Here is a 16,859-nt window from a genome sequence, read left to right on the forward strand (position 1 = left end):
CCGTAGACAGATTTCTACAAAACAGTGCTCTCTCCTAAGACATGAACGTTGCTCTGCACAGCAACATCTCATGTGTCTAGGTTCCTTCTTCTCGTGAATCCCTGGTACTGTGTCTGATTGTTTAATCTTCTTTATTGACTGGGCTGGCGTAGATGAGTGCTTTGCTGGAGCCTCTCTCTGAGGGTGCCATTACTGTTGGAGTCTGTGTTAGCTGGTGGATATGCAGAGAAGAGAATGCAAGGCCCTTTCCAAAGCAGCCCAGTCAGATGAAAAAGTCATTTGAACCAGATAAAATACTCTTAAAATAAGGAATGCATAATTCCTTTTGATGTCTCTTATCCCATTTAATATCTGTGTACAAATGACACATTTAGGAAAAAAAACACCAAGCTTGAGATGGTTCATGGATAAGTCCAAACCCTTGCTGGGCAATAGGCCCTTCCTGAATACCAGAGTCATCTGACGTAGGTGTTTAGAGCTTGTAACACGAACCCCGGGGGCTTCACGAGGATATGGGAGTGAAATGAAATGAAGCATTTGGAGTACTTGGCAGTGGGGTCGTTGTAATGTCAGGAATCAGTCGTACATGTAATGGTTAGCGTGTTTCTGCTTACAAAAGGCTTGTTAATGACCAAATTAATCCTCATATAAATTTGTTGGCATTTTCAGCATAAATTCTACTTTATGTAAATGCTCTTGATAAGTAGAATATATTGAAATATCTGTGTTTATAAAGTGAAGAGTCCACTGGAGCCTGAGGGCCTGAACCCATTTTTGCCTTTATGGTGTAGTGGACCCATACAGATATTGAAATAAGTAATCAGTGACCCATGACTTTAATTTGAGGTGGACCTTCTCATCTCTGATCAACTTGAGGTTTTTCAGAAACATTTTAAACTTCAAAACTTTTACCCAGGGAAATGTCTATCTCAGTCTTCTGAATTGCATCTGTTAGTAGCTGATTTTAGAACTCTTTCTCAGTTCCCCTAAGTCTAGGTAAGCGTGTGAGGTGTGCTAGCATGAGCTTCTTTGCACACTGCATGTACTTAGCCTCTGTGAGTAACATTAACGAGCAGCAATATCGGAAGTGGCTGCAGCCTGACGCTCCTTATTCTTCTATTCTCCTCTGCTCCCTGCATATAACCATTCACCAGCCTCCTGCCAAAGGCCGGGTGTTTTCCTAGATTGTGGAGTTGGATGTGAGCGGAGCTGCTTTCTGGAGGTCTTTGCTGCAGGGAGTCAGGTACCCTTCTCATCACAGGCGCTCAGTGACCTGTGTCATGGGCACCAAGAGAAGGAAAGACTCCTCCAGGAGAGCCGAGAAGGGCAGGGTTATGTCTGAAAGATGGAGGGACTTGGGATGGGCCATGGAAGGCAGCTGGACTTTGGCCTTTGGGATCTGGTGGCAGAGTCTTCCCCTAGAGCAGAGAGATCAGTGGAAGGACAGCCCCACAAGCCTTAGGAGATGAGGTTCTGAGCTGTGAGGTGGCAGGATTGACTGACAGTAGGGTTCGTCTCTAAGTTGCCATATTGTTGGACCTAGGAACTCCACATCAAGAAGCTGGGAAGGTTTTCTTTCAGAGTCTTCCTTCTAGCTCAGTCGGTCCCTTCAAACTCTTAATATGCATGGTGGTGCCTTGTGAAGCCTTCTCTACTCGCCTTAAAAGATTCCTTCCAAGTGCTCACTGTGGTTCCCAGATGGTTTTCAGTAGACTCAGCCAAGTGCTCACCAGGGAATTTGCTGCGTAATACTTTGTGGAATTGTACCTCCCGGTGTGCATCCAGTGTTTGCATTGGAAAGGGAGCAAAACAAACTGTTTCTACCTGTTCCAGCTCACCCACTCTGCTGCTCACTCACTCACAAACATTGCCAATTACATCCTGCTTTCAAAACAAACCGCCCACTCCCTTTACCGCAGGACTGATTGTGATTTGCAGAGGCAAGAACGTTTACAAGCATTATTCTCTTTCCTAGCGCAGATTATCCTCAAAGGTAACAGATAGCTCCTAGGAACTTATGTGCAGCCCAGGACCTCGTGGAGTTATCAGTGATTTCCTTTTACATCATAGAGTCGGGACACTTTAATGCAGAAATGTTTAATAACTTGCCCGTGGTGGCATTTGTTTTTTAAACGTGTCAATATAGACATGGTAACCACAGAAACCAAGAGGAGAATTAGTCAGACACCAAAATTCAAAGCTTTGGTTATGAAAAGATATTGATAGGAAAATGGGAAGACAACCCACCAGATGGGCAAAAACATCTGTAAATCACTTGCCTAATAAAAACTGAGAATACAGAAGTACGGAGAAAGCAACAACAAAAGGGAAACTCAGTTTTTTGACTGGCCAAAATTTGAACAGCTATTTTTTTTTTTTCTGAAGGAGATAATGTAATTTGCCAAATACCGCATGATAAAATATTCAGCATCATTAATCATTAGGAAAAAACAAATAAAAGTCAGTAACGAGATACCACTTCATATTCCCTGGGGCAGCTATAATTAAAATAACAAAAGTAACTCTTAGTATGAAGAACAGGAAGCCCATGCATCACTGCTAGGAATGTAAGAAAGTACGATTGCTTGTAAAACTCTTAGATGAATGCCCAGGAGAGCCAAAAGCAGGTTTTCAGACAAAAGTATGTGCATGAATATTATATAACTTATTATTTACAGTGCTTGGAAACATGCATCTACCAGGTTAAACAAATAAGGCGATGTCCATACAGTAGGATATTATTCAGCCATGTGAAAGGATGTTGGTGAATGTTTAAAACATTATGCCAAAAGAAAGAAGCCAGACAGTGGAGTCCACATACCAGATGGCATGTGTGTGAAATACTCAGGAAAGGCAGACATAGAGATACCAGATTAATGGTTAGCAGAGAAGGAAGAGTGAGCGATGGAAGTCTTCTGGAAGTAGATGGTGGTCGTACAGCACTGGAAATGTCATAAAAATTACAGAATAGCATGGCTTTTTTTTAAAAAAATTTTAATTTAAAAAGTAAACACAGTTTAAATAATTTGAATTTACCTGGGGTGGTTAATATACATTGTCAGTTTAACCAGATGTAGAATCACCTGGGGACTTAGCAATCCCCCACCCCATGCCACCAGCTCTGTCTTGAGGGACTTTGCAGAGAACATTAACTGAGGGAGGAGGATCTACTCAGCGGTATAGCCACGCCTGCAGCTGGTACCGTTAACTTCAGGGTGTGTGCCTTAGATGACGTACCAAAATTTTGACTTGAGCTTGAGATGGGGCACCACGTCTACATTTAAAAATGTCCAGCAGTGGGTCCAGTACGCCAGAATTGTTGAAATGCCTTTGTGGTTAAATAGTGTGGCACTTCCCAGAGTGTTAAATGTTGTAGGGTATGCATGGAAGAAAAGGTCAGCTGACAAAACAACTTGTGAAATGTGTTTGAGACCGGGCGCGGCCTGTAGTAAAGGCTCTTCAGTGGTCTGCTCTTGTTATCACTGGGGGAAATGCAAGTATTGCAGCCGCCTTCTTCATGTGGTATAGAAAGCAGCCTTCCAGACCCATTGTACCACTGAAACCCTGTGGGCTCAGCACATGGTGCCTTCCGCCCGGACCTCAGTAAGCCGGGGCTAGTTTGCCTTTCTCTCTTTGATTCAAGCCTGGCCCAGCCACGGGAAGTGATCTATGTGTGGGCGAGAAGACATTTGAGATCAGTTAGGATGCAAGTGTTACTTGTACCGACTGTGACCTCTCCTCATAGTAGCCGTGGTTTGTTGGCACATCTTATATAAGCCCTTTATTTAGTTTTATGTTTATTTTGTGTAAACTTCTGGGAGAGGGTGTGGGAAGATAGGAGGAGTTCTCAGGTTTTGCACGTAATTCTATTCTTTTTTTTTGTGTGTGTGTGCCTGTAAAGTCACTGTTGTTTTCCATTGTAGTTTCTTTCAGGATGGCTTGAAAACAGCTGATAAGCTGAAACAGTACATAGAAAAGCTGGCTGCAGACTTATATAATGTAAGTTCTCTATGTAGCACATCCATTTAACTTGCAATCCGGCATTGGTACATCGGACATCTGTAACAGAAGGGTATTAAGCTGGAAAGGCCAGTGATGTGTCAGTACAAACTGCGCAGACAAGCCTTTGTTTTAGCAGCCCACCTATGTAAGAAATCAAAACTTAAACTTTTCAGAAGGGAAGAAGAATGTATAGAGATGGCATTACTATTACTTGTAAGTAACTTGGCTGATGAATATTAAAAGGAAATGTATTAGGAATGTGAGTACATACTTTTAGAGACGGTTTTAGAGTCACAAGTAACAGATTAGGCATTCCTGATGAAAAATGCTCTAAAATCTGAAACCCTGAGGATCACTGGCATGGCGCTATCAAAAGAAAATTCCACCTGTGACCACACTACAGTCAAAATACAGTTGTGCTTGCATATGTCAGAAACCAGATGGAGTAGGATGTTTTCTTTAGCCTGTTTGAGGTTATGAGAAACAAGTCAATTACATGTTTAGACTGTGGCCCCTCCCTGTGGAGTGGGGGGTGGATGGGAAGGTGGTGGGGGGGCATGGGAAGGAGATGGAGGGAGAGGGAACTGGGATCGCTATGTAAAATAAGGAAAAAATACATATACACACACACACACACACATACATACATACATACACATATACATGAATGAGCAGCAGCAACCCCGTCCTCATGTGACTTCCTGTGAACTTGGTGCAGTGCATGCTCCGGCCGTTGTTTCTCGGTCACTCATGTAGTTCTCTTCTGGCCCATTTAATTTTATTACCGTATTCTTTCTACCCATCCTTTCAAAAGCCAGAGATGAATGATCTTAGCGTTGTTTCTTAGCCTTGGTTAATATAGGGACTTAGGGGGTTTGCATCACCATGATTTGATAAGAAAGCCTGGCACATGATTTGCTAAGCCTCTGCCTCTTACATTAAAAACAACGCAGTATGAAGACTTCAGTAAGAAAACTCACCACCGCTACAACTATGAATTTGAATTGTTCTTACAGATGAATGGTAAGTAACAGATGTGTCTTTTTCTTTCCTAGATAAAGCAAACCCAAGATGAAGAAAAGAAACAGCTCACTGCCCTCCGAGACCTCATAAAGTCCTCTCTGCAGCTTGACCCAAAAGAAGTAGGTGGTTTATATGTCCCCAGCAGGGCTAACAGTGTAAGTGAGGCTGCTTGTGTTCTCTTTGTGTTTCTCCGTCTGTGAAACAGGCACATTGACAGCTTCCTGCTGGGGTGGTGGTGAGGACAGGAGATGAAAGGCAGAAGTGTGTATCTGTAATGATGCCCAGTCTAGAAATTGTGTCCCCCCCCCCCCCCCCCCCCCCCCCCGGTGCAAGGGACGTGGGCCTTGTATCCTCACCACTGAGAGGAAGAGGCCGGTAGAGCTCTGACCACAGAGCGAGCCTAGTCTACAGAGTGAGGCCATGTCTCAAAAAGGAGAAATCGTACTCCTTTGCCTCTTCATAAATAATGGGACCCTGGGTTTTAGTGCTGTATAGCCGTAAATATTTCTTCATGTTGCCTTTGGCGCAGACAGTACACCCCATGAGTATCTCCTTCAGACCATGGCCGTTATACTGGGAAGTCAGAAATGGTCTTTCATTTTACCAGAGAATAAAGGAAATAGTATGATAGAGTCCTTTAAAAGTTTGCCCCAGAATTAGGGAACTCAGTTAAGATGGCCCCTGGGTGTTGAAACCGTACAAGTCGACTGCCTGGTGGATTGAGATAAATGCAACTTTGCCCCTTAGTTACAAATGTCACGTTCGCAGGCATTGATACTTGCTGTGCATCTGGCTCTAGTTTATGTGCTGAGGTGAGGTCCCTTTATTAAGGAGCTGGTGGGGCAAAGCAGCTGAGTGAACAGTCCTGCCCAGAGTGTCCTCCCTGCCATCTGAGCTGCACGGTAGCCAGGGAGAACCCCAAACCAGTGAGAGCAAATGAGAAGTGAGAAATGGGACTCTGAGGACAAAACTCCAGGCTTGATTAGGAAGGGCATTGGATGCTGTGCTGCGGGACATGACTTCCTAGTAAGGATAAATGCACCGCTACATGGAAGAAAGTCAAATGTGCCTGTTTGTGCAGTATTGAAAGACAGTGTTTAATGCTTGCTTAAGGGATGCATTTGTTTTGCCAGTTTCTTACGATGTCTCACAACAGTGACATTCTCACTGTTTTTAAATTCCTAAAATTTACGAAAGGTATGCATGAGTCCAAAAGAATGATAAAGAAACCTCTGCCCCCCAAAAAACACACTGAAAACCTACACCAGCCCTTTCCTGTGGCCTTTAAAGATTTCTTTACTGAGGCCATACCGGAGATGCATATTCATTTAAAAATAGTTTTTATTCTTTTTCTCTACTCCAAGTTTAGGTCTACAAATGTTTGAGGGTCTGGCAGTGAGATGTCTGTTGTTATTTAGTAGTAGATATTCTCCTGCTCTCCTATCAGAGCAGGCCTGATTCTCAGGAACACTGTGTACTGATGCAAAACCCCTGCCCAGGCAGTCTCAGACTGTGACTGTGCCTGTGATCAGAGGCCTCAGACTGCCTCAGGAAAATTTCTCTGTTAGAAACTGAAGCACACATACTCTACTGACATGCAAACCCTGAGAAATAGTCTGTTTGAATGGCTTCTCAGTGTCCGTGCATTAGGAAGACCCAATTGGAAAGATTTGCCCATAGCCACACTCCATACCTTCATTTTGTTACCTGGGGTTCCTGTATGTAGACATCGTTCAAAAATCAAAGTCAGTTTGTTTTGTAAGGTATTGATGTATTTTGCTCAGCCTAGCTAGGAAGCAGAATTTCATAACAAAAGGAGTATCTGTGTGATGATGGGCATGATGTCATAGCTACTTAATTCCACCCGAGCTGATTAGAGGGTTCGCATTGGTATCTCCTCCCAAGTGTTTTATGCAAAAATAGACCTTTCACAGCATGCCCACCCATCCCAAAATAACTGAGCAAGTAATGGTTTTCAGTGACTTCAGAGTAATAGAAACTGTCCACCAGTGAGCAAACGTAAAGGGCACCAGAGAGCTCTTGTCCTCTCCCTAGTTTTTTGAGAAGATTACAAAGTAATGGAAAAGATTGTATGAGAATTTATAAGCACCACACAAGTCATTTAACCTACTTACGCTTTGCCAGTTTCTATTAGAGGAAGCTGTCTCAGTTTGGTTTCCTGTTGCTGCGATAAAATACACCGACAAAAGCAACTTAGGAGGAAAAAAAAAGGGTTATTTGGCTCACAGTTTCGGGTTACAGCCTGTGATTACAAGGATGTTGAGCAGCAGAAACTTGAAGCAACCAAGAGCAGAAGCAGTGAGTTAGTGAATGCATGATAGTGCTCACTTCTCTGCCCTGATACAGTCCAGGGTCCTCCGCCTGGGTACCACTCAGGATGGGTGGCTCTTCCCGTCTCAGTTAAAGCAACCAATATAAGCCTTTACAGGCTACCAAGAGGCCATCCTGACCTAACCAATCCCTGCTGGAGACTCCTTCCCCAAGTAGTTTTAGGTGTGTCAAGTTCAAAGTGAAAAAGAAATTTCAAGATACTTAGGCCAAATAGATAGCCAGCAAGACACCACTAAGACTGATGGCCTGAGATTGATTCCTGGATCCCAGTGGTGGAGAGAACCAACTTCTGCAAGCTGCCCTCTGACCTCAGCACACTCGAGCACACACAAATAAACTAATGCAAAAGAAGAAAAAGCAACTGTTCAAGAGTTATAGCCATAAACAGATACTTGGAAAGCTTATCCTTTTCCTCATGAAAATTCAATGTTTGTTATATTAGGCAAATGTTCAATGAAATGATTTATCTTCACCTTTTCTAACAGCCTAACTTCCTGAAAGGACTACTTGCTGCTCATATATTTCTAGGCTCTATTATGTTTCTCACATTGTGGATGCGGGTTGATGGACTCCACGTGCTGCTCCTGCCTCTCTCCAGTGTGCCAACACTACCCCAAGTTCATTCACGGGATAGAGGGGGGGGGTCTTACTCAACAGCCACCACTGCTGCTGTGAATGTGAAGCTCCGTGGCGGTTCAGTTTTCAGTTGAATACTAAAGCTAGCTTTCACAAACCCACTCAGTCAGTGAATGGGAATTGCATTCAGTTCAGTTTGGAGAGACGAGGTTTCATGGATTAATGGTGCATTTGACATGTCAGTGAGGCTTCACATCAACTGACTTCTGTGTCTCTGCTAAAGTGCAGGAGGTTGAATTGAAAATCAGTAAGGTAGATTCAGTAAGGTTAATACGTTTCCTAGCTCATGGCATAAAATTTCCTGAAGCTTTCAAGTTCATTGTTTATTTTCAATGTTCTCAATCTTTTCCTAAGTGGATTTGGGATTTGCAGTTTTCTTTCCTGAATACTTGATTGATTTCTGTCATTGCCATCAAAGACCTCAAGACCTCCATTCTTCAGTTGTATATGTTAACTTGTGAGTAGTGCTGATAATCTCCAGTATCTACTTCTTCAGAACTAAATGCATCTTTTCATGTATTGATAACACTTCTACTAAGCAAGCTGGATGGCATTATTTCTCAATGCAGTAATCATAATTCGTATGCCTTTATTAACCCATGAAGCTCATTAATTAGCAAACTTCTGAATTTATACGGAAAGTCAAAACGCAAAGTTGGAAGAATTTAGTGAGCCATGTTACTGTGCTGGTCAAGACCCTGGCTCTATTTAAAAGAAAACTCTAGAAGCTGGGAAGATTGCTAACCAGGTGAAGGTACCTCCCTGGTACCTACGTGGTAGAGGGAGAGAAGTGATCCCTGCAAGTTGCCCTCTTCCTTACCCATTAAATAAATATACAAATGAATACATAAATACATGTAAAAAGAAGCTTTAAAAAATAAACAGTAAGAAATTTTGCAGTGGCTGCCTAGATCTCATTCCAAACCACACCCCTACCCCAGATAATCTGGTTTGTCCAAATTTATGGAAGGAATGTAGCCTGTTGAAAACGAAGTTCTTTAGATTAAGGTTCCCAACACTGATATGATGGGCTCATAACTCCAGTTCAGAGGATCAGATTCTGAACTCTGCAGGCACCAGGCATTTGGCATGCACGTGGTTCACAGATATACATGTAGTCAAAACACTCCTGTGGGTAAAATAAATGTTAGTAAATAAAATGTATCTTCCCTTTTGAAAAACGGAAGAAAGACAGACAGACAAAAAGAATATCACTTGCAACCTCTTTCATAGAAGTCAGACTACCTGGTAACCCTGCTAGGACATCATCAGGACTGTGACCAGTCCGAGTGTGAGCGCCCCCTACAGTTTTATATTTGGGATCCAAGTCTCTCCTGGCCCTGGAGACACTTGGTTTTGAGCACAGATTCGTCACCTATAGAGAGCTTCACAAAGGCGCATTGCCCTGGCCATTCCCTCCAACTCTTCACAATAACCATCTGCATCACTGAGCCCACAGTGTGACCTAAAAGAATCGTGAATGCCACAGAGAAGCTCCTAGCTTTCAACATGTGCTGGGAACAAGCCATGAACAAATAACTAAGGGCTAAGGTAGCTCTTTCTGTACCATTAAATGCCAGTTATTTCTTGTAACTAAACATATTATTCTCCTCTCTTCAGGGACTGGGGAGATGGTTGTGAGGAGCCTAAAATACTTGCTACATAATTATGAGTGTCTGAGTTTGAACCCCAGCTCCTACGTTAAAAATAAATAAGTAAAAGAACAAACAAACACACAAAACAAGTGTGCCCATAATTTTGCCCTGGACATGTGGAGACAGGAACATCCCAAGGGCATGCTAATGTAGCCAGTGATGATGGGTTCCAGATTTAGTGAGAGACTGCTCAAAAAATACAATAGAGAGTAATTGAGGAGGACGCCCAACAGTGATCTCCAGCATTCACACACACGTGCACCCGTACGTGTGGATGCATGCACACAGGCATGTAAAGACACCCTTCTCTTCACTTGGGAAACAAGAACATAGGAAGTCACATGTGGCCCTCGGGTTGTGTGAGTGTCCCCTTCCTTTTGGTTTTGCTGAGGCGTTGGTTCGCTGTGCTCCCGCGATTTGAGCTTGTCAGCATTTACCTGAGGAGTGTGCGCCTCGTCTCCATTGAAACGCGTAAGACTTGATTGGCATAGAAATATTTTACTGTTCTCACATCCAAAGTTTATTATGATTCTAAAAGTTCATGGGTACGTTTTCTGGTATATCTTTATAATGATGTCTTCTCTGTGTATTTTACAAACTGTTTAAGTTATGGCTGATAAAGTTTGTAACACAATTAACTGTTTTCAAATGTTCTGCCTTTTTTTTTTTTTTTTTCTGTGTTGCGTTGCCCTTCCTGATCGAAGTCTAGGAGAGTAAGTTAATACATTTTGTGAGAATGTATTGTCCTACTGTGTGTCTGGAGACCTTTGTTCTCACGATGCAGCTCAACTCTGTCTTTTTGGTTGGTGTTTGTTTTGTTTGTTTATGTTTTACTTTGTGGGGTTTCCATAGTGTGGTCACCGGTTCAGTCTTCTTGGTTGCACACCGGTGGAGTGTCCAAGTGAAGCCAGATCTGTCTGCTTCTGTTGCCCTTGTGTGCATGCTCTTTACCGTATCGTACACGTCTCATGCCACAGGATGCCGGTTTCCAACTAAAAGTGTTGGCATGGGTCTGTTTCCCAGAGCGCTGTCTGCAGAGTGCTTCCTCGCCTGAAATGTTTGAAACCAAAAGCCTTTAGGTCTGTCTTTGGCATTCTAGAATGTGTGCATGACTTACCAACTGTGCAGTACTCAGGGATATAAAATGCTCCCAGATCCAGGACTGTTTTGTACATGCTGATAATCAAAGGTTTAAGAATTCAGATATTTTCATTGTAGGTGCTCAATGTGTAGTTAGTTAAATTAGAAGAATTGTATCCTAATTGTCAGGAACCCTTTCAGTGAGACTGTCCTTGGGTTTAGAAGGTTCTAGCGCACTCATAAGGGGAGAACAGGTGCAGCCTGAGGACAGAGCGCTGTCAGCCGCTCAGTCCCTGCTGTCTGATTCCACCTAGCCCTTCCTGTCCCTTCCTGCTGTGAGTGGAAACTGTCTCCTGTGTGTTTAAACTGGATTAGACCTGGACCCTAGGCTCTGCCGAGGTCTTGCTTTCCGAGTCTGGCAAACGTTGCCATGCCCTGTTTCCTCTGCTAAAATAAAAGGGAAGACTCAACAGCTCCCAAAGGTCCATAATCCTGTTAGGCACAGACCGACAGGCAGAGGCTCAATGTCTGAATGGAGCATCTGCAGCACTTGCTAGTCTGTGATTCTGTCTTCCAGGACTCTCAGAGCCGGCAAGGCGGGTACAGCATGCACCAGCTCCAGGGCAATAAGGAGTACGGCAGTGAGAAGAAGGGCTACCTGCTCAAGAAGAGTGATGGGTATGCGCACAGCCCTGGCCAGCCCCGTGTGGCCGGCCCCGTGTGCACAGCCCCGTGTGGCCAGCCCCGTGTGGCCAGCCCCGTGTGCACAGCCCCGTGTGCACAGCCCCGTGTGCACAGCCCCGTGTGCACAGCCCTGGCCAGCCCCGTGTGCACAGCCCCGTGTGCACAGCCCCGTGTGCACAGCCCCGTGTGCACAGCCCCGTGTGCACAGCCCCGTGTGCACAGCCCTGGCCAGCCCCGTGTGGCCAGCCCTGGCCAGCCCCGTGTGGCCGGCCCCGTGAGGCCAGCCCCGTGTGGCCAGCCCCGTGTGGCCAGCCCCGTGAGGCCAGCCCCGTGTGGCCAGCCCCGTGTGGCCAGCCCCGTGTGGCCGGCCCCGTGTGGCCAGCCCCGTGTGGCCAGCCCTGGCCAGCCCCGTGTGGCCGGCCCCGTGAGGCCAGCCCCGTGTGGCCAGCCCCGTGTGGCCAGCAGCCCCAGCAGTGCCTTCCACTGGGGTCTTGTCCAGCCTCTTGTCAGAAAAGCGCCTTACAGCTGACTGAACGGGTTCTCTTCAGACAGGTGACTTAAAAGAATGGTTATTCCGCAGCCCCCGTTTAACACCTGGCTGTGACCTCCACATTTAGGAGACCGAGAAGAGAGAAACTCACCCATGCTGTATCATTACCACGTTCTCTACTTGAGATGGCACCTGACCGCCCAAACCCCAACCTGGGTGGTAACCCTGAACATTGTCTCTGTCACAACCATTATTTCATATACCCTTACTTTTCTAACTGCCATCTCTGCTGCTTCTACTCAAGGATGGCCCACTCCCATCAGACTGTTGTGGCAGCCTAAGTGGTTGTCATTCAACACCTCAACAAAACACTCAGGGCTCTTTTTTGGATGTAACGAGAGGTTCTTCGTCCCTGCTGGTCCCACCGTCCTTCAGCCCCAAACAAACACACAGACACTGTTGTTCTGGTTGCACTTGGCCATGGTGAATGGCTAACATCCACGTGCCCCAGGAAGATTAGATGACTTTTCCATATGTATTATTTAATTGAACTCAGAAGTCATCTCTGTGAGCTTCTGCTCTGTGTCGCTGTACCTCTTCCTCATCCCCGCATACCCGTTGGGATGGTATCGGCAGTAAGTGAGAGCGCCCAGACTTCATCCTGGGTGTTGTGACTTAACGTCAGGTGTCTCCCTTTGTATTTCAAAGGCCTTCCTGCCGCTGTCCACTGTGGACATATTGAAGACTTAAACTGGCATAAGCCTGTCCTGAGTCCTCCTTTCTTTTGGTTTGGTCCCCTTCAGACATTTATTAGACACTCTCTCTCTCTCTCTCTCTCTCTCTCTCTCTGTGTGTGTGTGTGTGTGTGTGTGTGTGTGTGTGTGTGTGTGTGTGTGTAGGTCTACCTATGTCCAGCCTTATGCCTATCTATGCCCAGGGCTTTGTGAAAATGTGTCGATAGGAACTGTTTGAATTTTTTTCATCCTTTATTACCATCAGATCACAATTTTCAGAGTGTATCACATCTATTTGTGAATGGTTTTAACACAGTTTCATTTCCTAGAAGAATCAAAGAGATTTCTCTGGGAGGACCCTAGCATCCCTAAAAGGAAGTATGCAAGCCTCTTTTCTCCATATCCTTTGGCTCTTCCTTGTGTAATAGATATCTTGATTTTTTTAAAGCCCCACTATTTATTAATTATGGAAATAATCTACTAGCAAAGCCTCCTAGTTAAACCTTCACGGATGTGGCTAAGAATCCTTACGAACTCTGTCCCCTAATAGAGCTCTGGGCCCCCATCCCAGAGAAGGGAACTCTGAGTGCTAACTATATTAAACACATTCCTTCAGCTACTACAGTCTCCCTTTTCTGTTTCACTGTCAAAACAGTTCTACCATGAGCATCTCTGTACATGCCTGCCCATCTGAATTTCCTTCCACCTGGTATAATAACGGACACCTAGGATTTTCCATTTTGTGTGGTTTGGGAAAGGAAGCTGGTCTTATTTGGGGCAACTTTTCATAATTACTGTTTTGCCTCCTGCCGTATGGCTGCACATCCCACAGAGAATCGGGGGCCATATCGAGTTCTGTTTGACTTGCTTCCTAGGATCCGGAAAGTGTGGCAGAGAAGGAAGTGTGCAGTCAAGAATGGGATCCTGACCATCTCACATGCAACTGTAAGTGAACACAAGGCCCCCTGCCTGTCCCCTTTCTTTCTAGCCTCCTCAGCGACAGGCCACATGAGCTGAGCTGATGCAAGCAGCAGCAACGTTTGACAGTATCTCGGTTAGCGTTACTACAGCCGTGATGAAACAAACACCAGGACCGAAAGCAACTTGGGGATGAAAGGGTTTATTTTGCTTATGATTCCATATGAAGTTCCTCAGAGGAAGTCAAGGCAGGAACTCACACAAGGCAGAAATCTAGGGGACAGGAGTTGAAACAGAGACCATGGAGGGGAGCTGCTTACCAGCTTGTTCCATGCGACTTGCCCAGCCTGCTTTCTTCTAGAACCCAGAACTGCCAACCCAGGAGAGGCCCCACCCACATTGGGCTGGGCCCTGCTGCATCAATGGTTAATACCTGACAGACCTGCCAAGGGCCCAGTCCTACGGAGGTATTTTCTCCACTGGAATCCTCTCCTCTCAGGTGACTCTAGTGTGTATAAGTCACCACCAGCACAAATGAAGAACCGTGTCATTTGGGATGATCGATCCTTCAGAGTTTCTGGTTCCTCTTGTCCCGTGGTAGCCTGCCTGGCTCTGTATCTCTGGCAGAAATGTTTGGGGTTTTGTTTGTTTGTTTGTTGTTGGTTTTTCACTCTTTCGGCCTACATCAGGTAGGGCTTGGCTTATAATCTTACTTTGAGGAAAATAGAATTGGTTGTTACCCTGAAAAGCCTGTGAATTACTAAAATAATAGAGGATTTTTCTTTACTTGGAAAAACAATATAGAAAACCAAATAGTGCCTGTAAAATCTTTAGACATGTTGCTAGAGTGTACAGTAAAACGGGGCATTCTGGGTTTGACCCTTTTAAACTTAAATAATTTTTTTTTTAATTCTCAAAGAGGATAAAGGCTGTATGGGAAATGTATCACACAGGAGTGAAAAATTACAGAATATATACAAGAGTTTTTAAAATACTTGTACACCTTAACCCAGTAACTTCTGCTTGGGGAGAAAAAAAAAAAAAACAAGTTTAATTTTAGTAAGCCTGGGTTAAGTACTGTCCCTGAGAAGCTAAGCCGTGCAGTCAGTTGCAGATAGGGTAGTCAGAATGAGAGACGCGTGTGCCTTCCATCGCTGGTCTATAGGAGAGGGGTGGGGATGCATTGTGTTACTAGCTCATGACAGTCGAGAACTTCTAGAAGACGTACGACTCGTCTGTAAAATATATTTCACTCAGTCATCCCGAGAGCCCATGACACCCTTACTTCAGGTTCGTAGGTGAAGAAACTGCACACCGGGAGAACCATGGGACTTTGCCTGCTAGGCTGTCTCTGCAGAACCTGCTGTCTTTCTGAGTCTCGATGTCACGCTGGTCCTGCCCATCTTGCCACACAGAAGGCTCCTAGCATACTCTTTTTAAGATGATCTCGTGCATCTTAAAGATTGCTGTCCTTTATGGAATTTATTTGAGCGGTTGCATTGTCTGCCCCTCATCCCCGCAGAATTGTGTGACTCACCTCAGCTTCCCCTCAGTCGACCTTGCTGAATTATTTAATGCCGTGCTGATTGTGAACAGCACACCCGTCTGATACTTCAAATCCTTTGGACAAGTTAGTAGCTACTTTGAGGTTGTCTCTAATATTCAGCTTCATTGTCAACACGAGTGGATTGAGAATCACCTAGAAGACACACCTCTGTGCTTATATCTGAAATTGTGTTCCTAGAGAGGTTTAACTGAGAAAGAAATGGCACCATCATATAGCTGGGGTCCCAGAGTGGATGAAAAGAAGAAAATGGAGGAAGTCAAGTGAGCCAGCATGTCTTAATTAGGGTTTCTATTGCTGTGAAGAGACACCGTGACCACGGCAACTCTTACAAAGGAAAACACTTAATTGGGGTTGGCTTGCAGTTCAGAGGTGCAGTCCATCATCATCATCATCATGGTGGGACATGGCAGCGTGCAGGTGGACAAGTGCAGGAGAAGGGGCTGAGAATTCTACCTCTTTGACCCTCAGACAAGGGGAAGTAGTCTGGGACACTGGGCAAGGCTTGAGCACATATGAGACATCAAAGCCTGCTCCAGTGATAACACACTTCCTGCAACAAGGCCATGCCTATTAGAACAAAGCCACACCTCCTATAACGCCACTTCCTCTGAGCTTATGGGGGCAATTACATTCAAACTACCACAGTATTCATCCTTCCCCCTCCCTCCCTCTCCTTCCCCCTCCCTTCCTCCCTCTCCCTCCCTCCCCCTCCCTTCCTCCTCTTCCCCCTCCTCCTCCCCCTCCCTCCCTCTGTCCCCTCTCCCCCTCCTCCTCCCTCACTCCCTCCCCCCTCCTTCCCTCCTTAACTTAGGAGCCAAAGTAAATGGGGAAAAAATTAAAAAGTACATCCTTTTCCCCCTAGGTCCCCTTGAGTCTGATATTTTGTCACAGAAACAAGGGAAGTAGCTAACCGCTGCTAACTTACTCGGCCTTCATTCCACCATTCTCCATTCCACCATTCTCCATGCACTGCCCTCGGCATCAGAGCTGCAGGGGTAGATCCTAGTCCACACACCATCACCTGTGCATATTTCTCAGCATTTGTGAAAGGGTGACTTCCTGTATCTTCTACAGGAGAGCTCTTCCTGTCTTCACCTCAGGAGACACTTGGTGACACCCACAGTGGCTTTCCCGTGCCCTATTGCACTGCCATAGAAGGGTTTCCTTGTGGGAGACCACGTGTGTGGTGAGGGCGTCAGTGCATTGATTGCTTAGTTATTTGACCTTGGACAGTTTGCTAAAGGTGAAAACTGAGTTCTCTCCCCTTGTTTCTGTTTCCTGCCAAAAGACAGTACTGTGCTAAGCCAACTGCTTCCATGTGTTATAATTAACAACAAACAACACGTTGGCCGCAGCGTTTGGGTCTAAGCAAATAGACAGTGGCATCTGTCGTATTGGATCTGAATCCCTGTTTGTTGTTTACCCTGTGACCTTGAGAAGAGTGCTCAGTCCAGACGTCTCAGGGGATTCAAAGAAACAAGGGGTGGACCCGCTCTGAGGGTAACAGGGTGCTGCTGCTGTTGGTGGCTCATTGGTGGCCATGCTGAATCCTGCTGAATGAGTCCCTTCCCTGACTCTTTCTCTCCCATCAAGTTGTTACTGTTTCACACTTTTCCCTCTCTAGCCCAGACATTTCTGCTGACAACTGTACCACACTCCTGCCCCTCCAGAAAGACCATTGAACCCATAGAATTTGGATGGAAATCAAAACCAGTAGC

General features: G+C 45.3%; 1 protein-coding gene across 3 annotated transcripts in view; it reads left to right on the forward strand.

The window, feature by feature from the left end:
• Positions 1-16,859, forward strand: part of Asap1 (ArfGAP with SH3 domain, ankyrin repeat and PH domain 1) — a 259,627-nt gene that overhangs the window by 184,932 nt on the left and 57,836 nt on the right. For 2 of the 3 annotated variants that reach the window (XM_051202528.1, XM_051202530.1), the window contains 4 exons: positions 3,924-3,999; positions 5,058-5,180; positions 11,326-11,426; positions 13,532-13,601. In XM_051202528.1, the coding sequence (XP_051058485.1) occupies positions 3,924-3,999; positions 5,058-5,180; positions 11,326-11,426; positions 13,532-13,601 (370 nt within the window). The remainder of the gene's footprint in view (positions 1-3,923; positions 4,000-5,057; positions 5,181-11,325; positions 11,427-13,531; positions 13,602-16,859) is intronic. The other variant, XM_051202529.1, reaches the window with a different exon arrangement.

Source organism: Phodopus roborovskii, unplaced genomic scaffold, assembly GCF_943737965.1.
Source record: "Phodopus roborovskii unplaced genomic scaffold, PHOROB, whole genome shotgun sequence".
Lineage (NCBI taxonomy): Eukaryota > Metazoa > Chordata > Mammalia > Rodentia > Cricetidae > Phodopus > Phodopus roborovskii.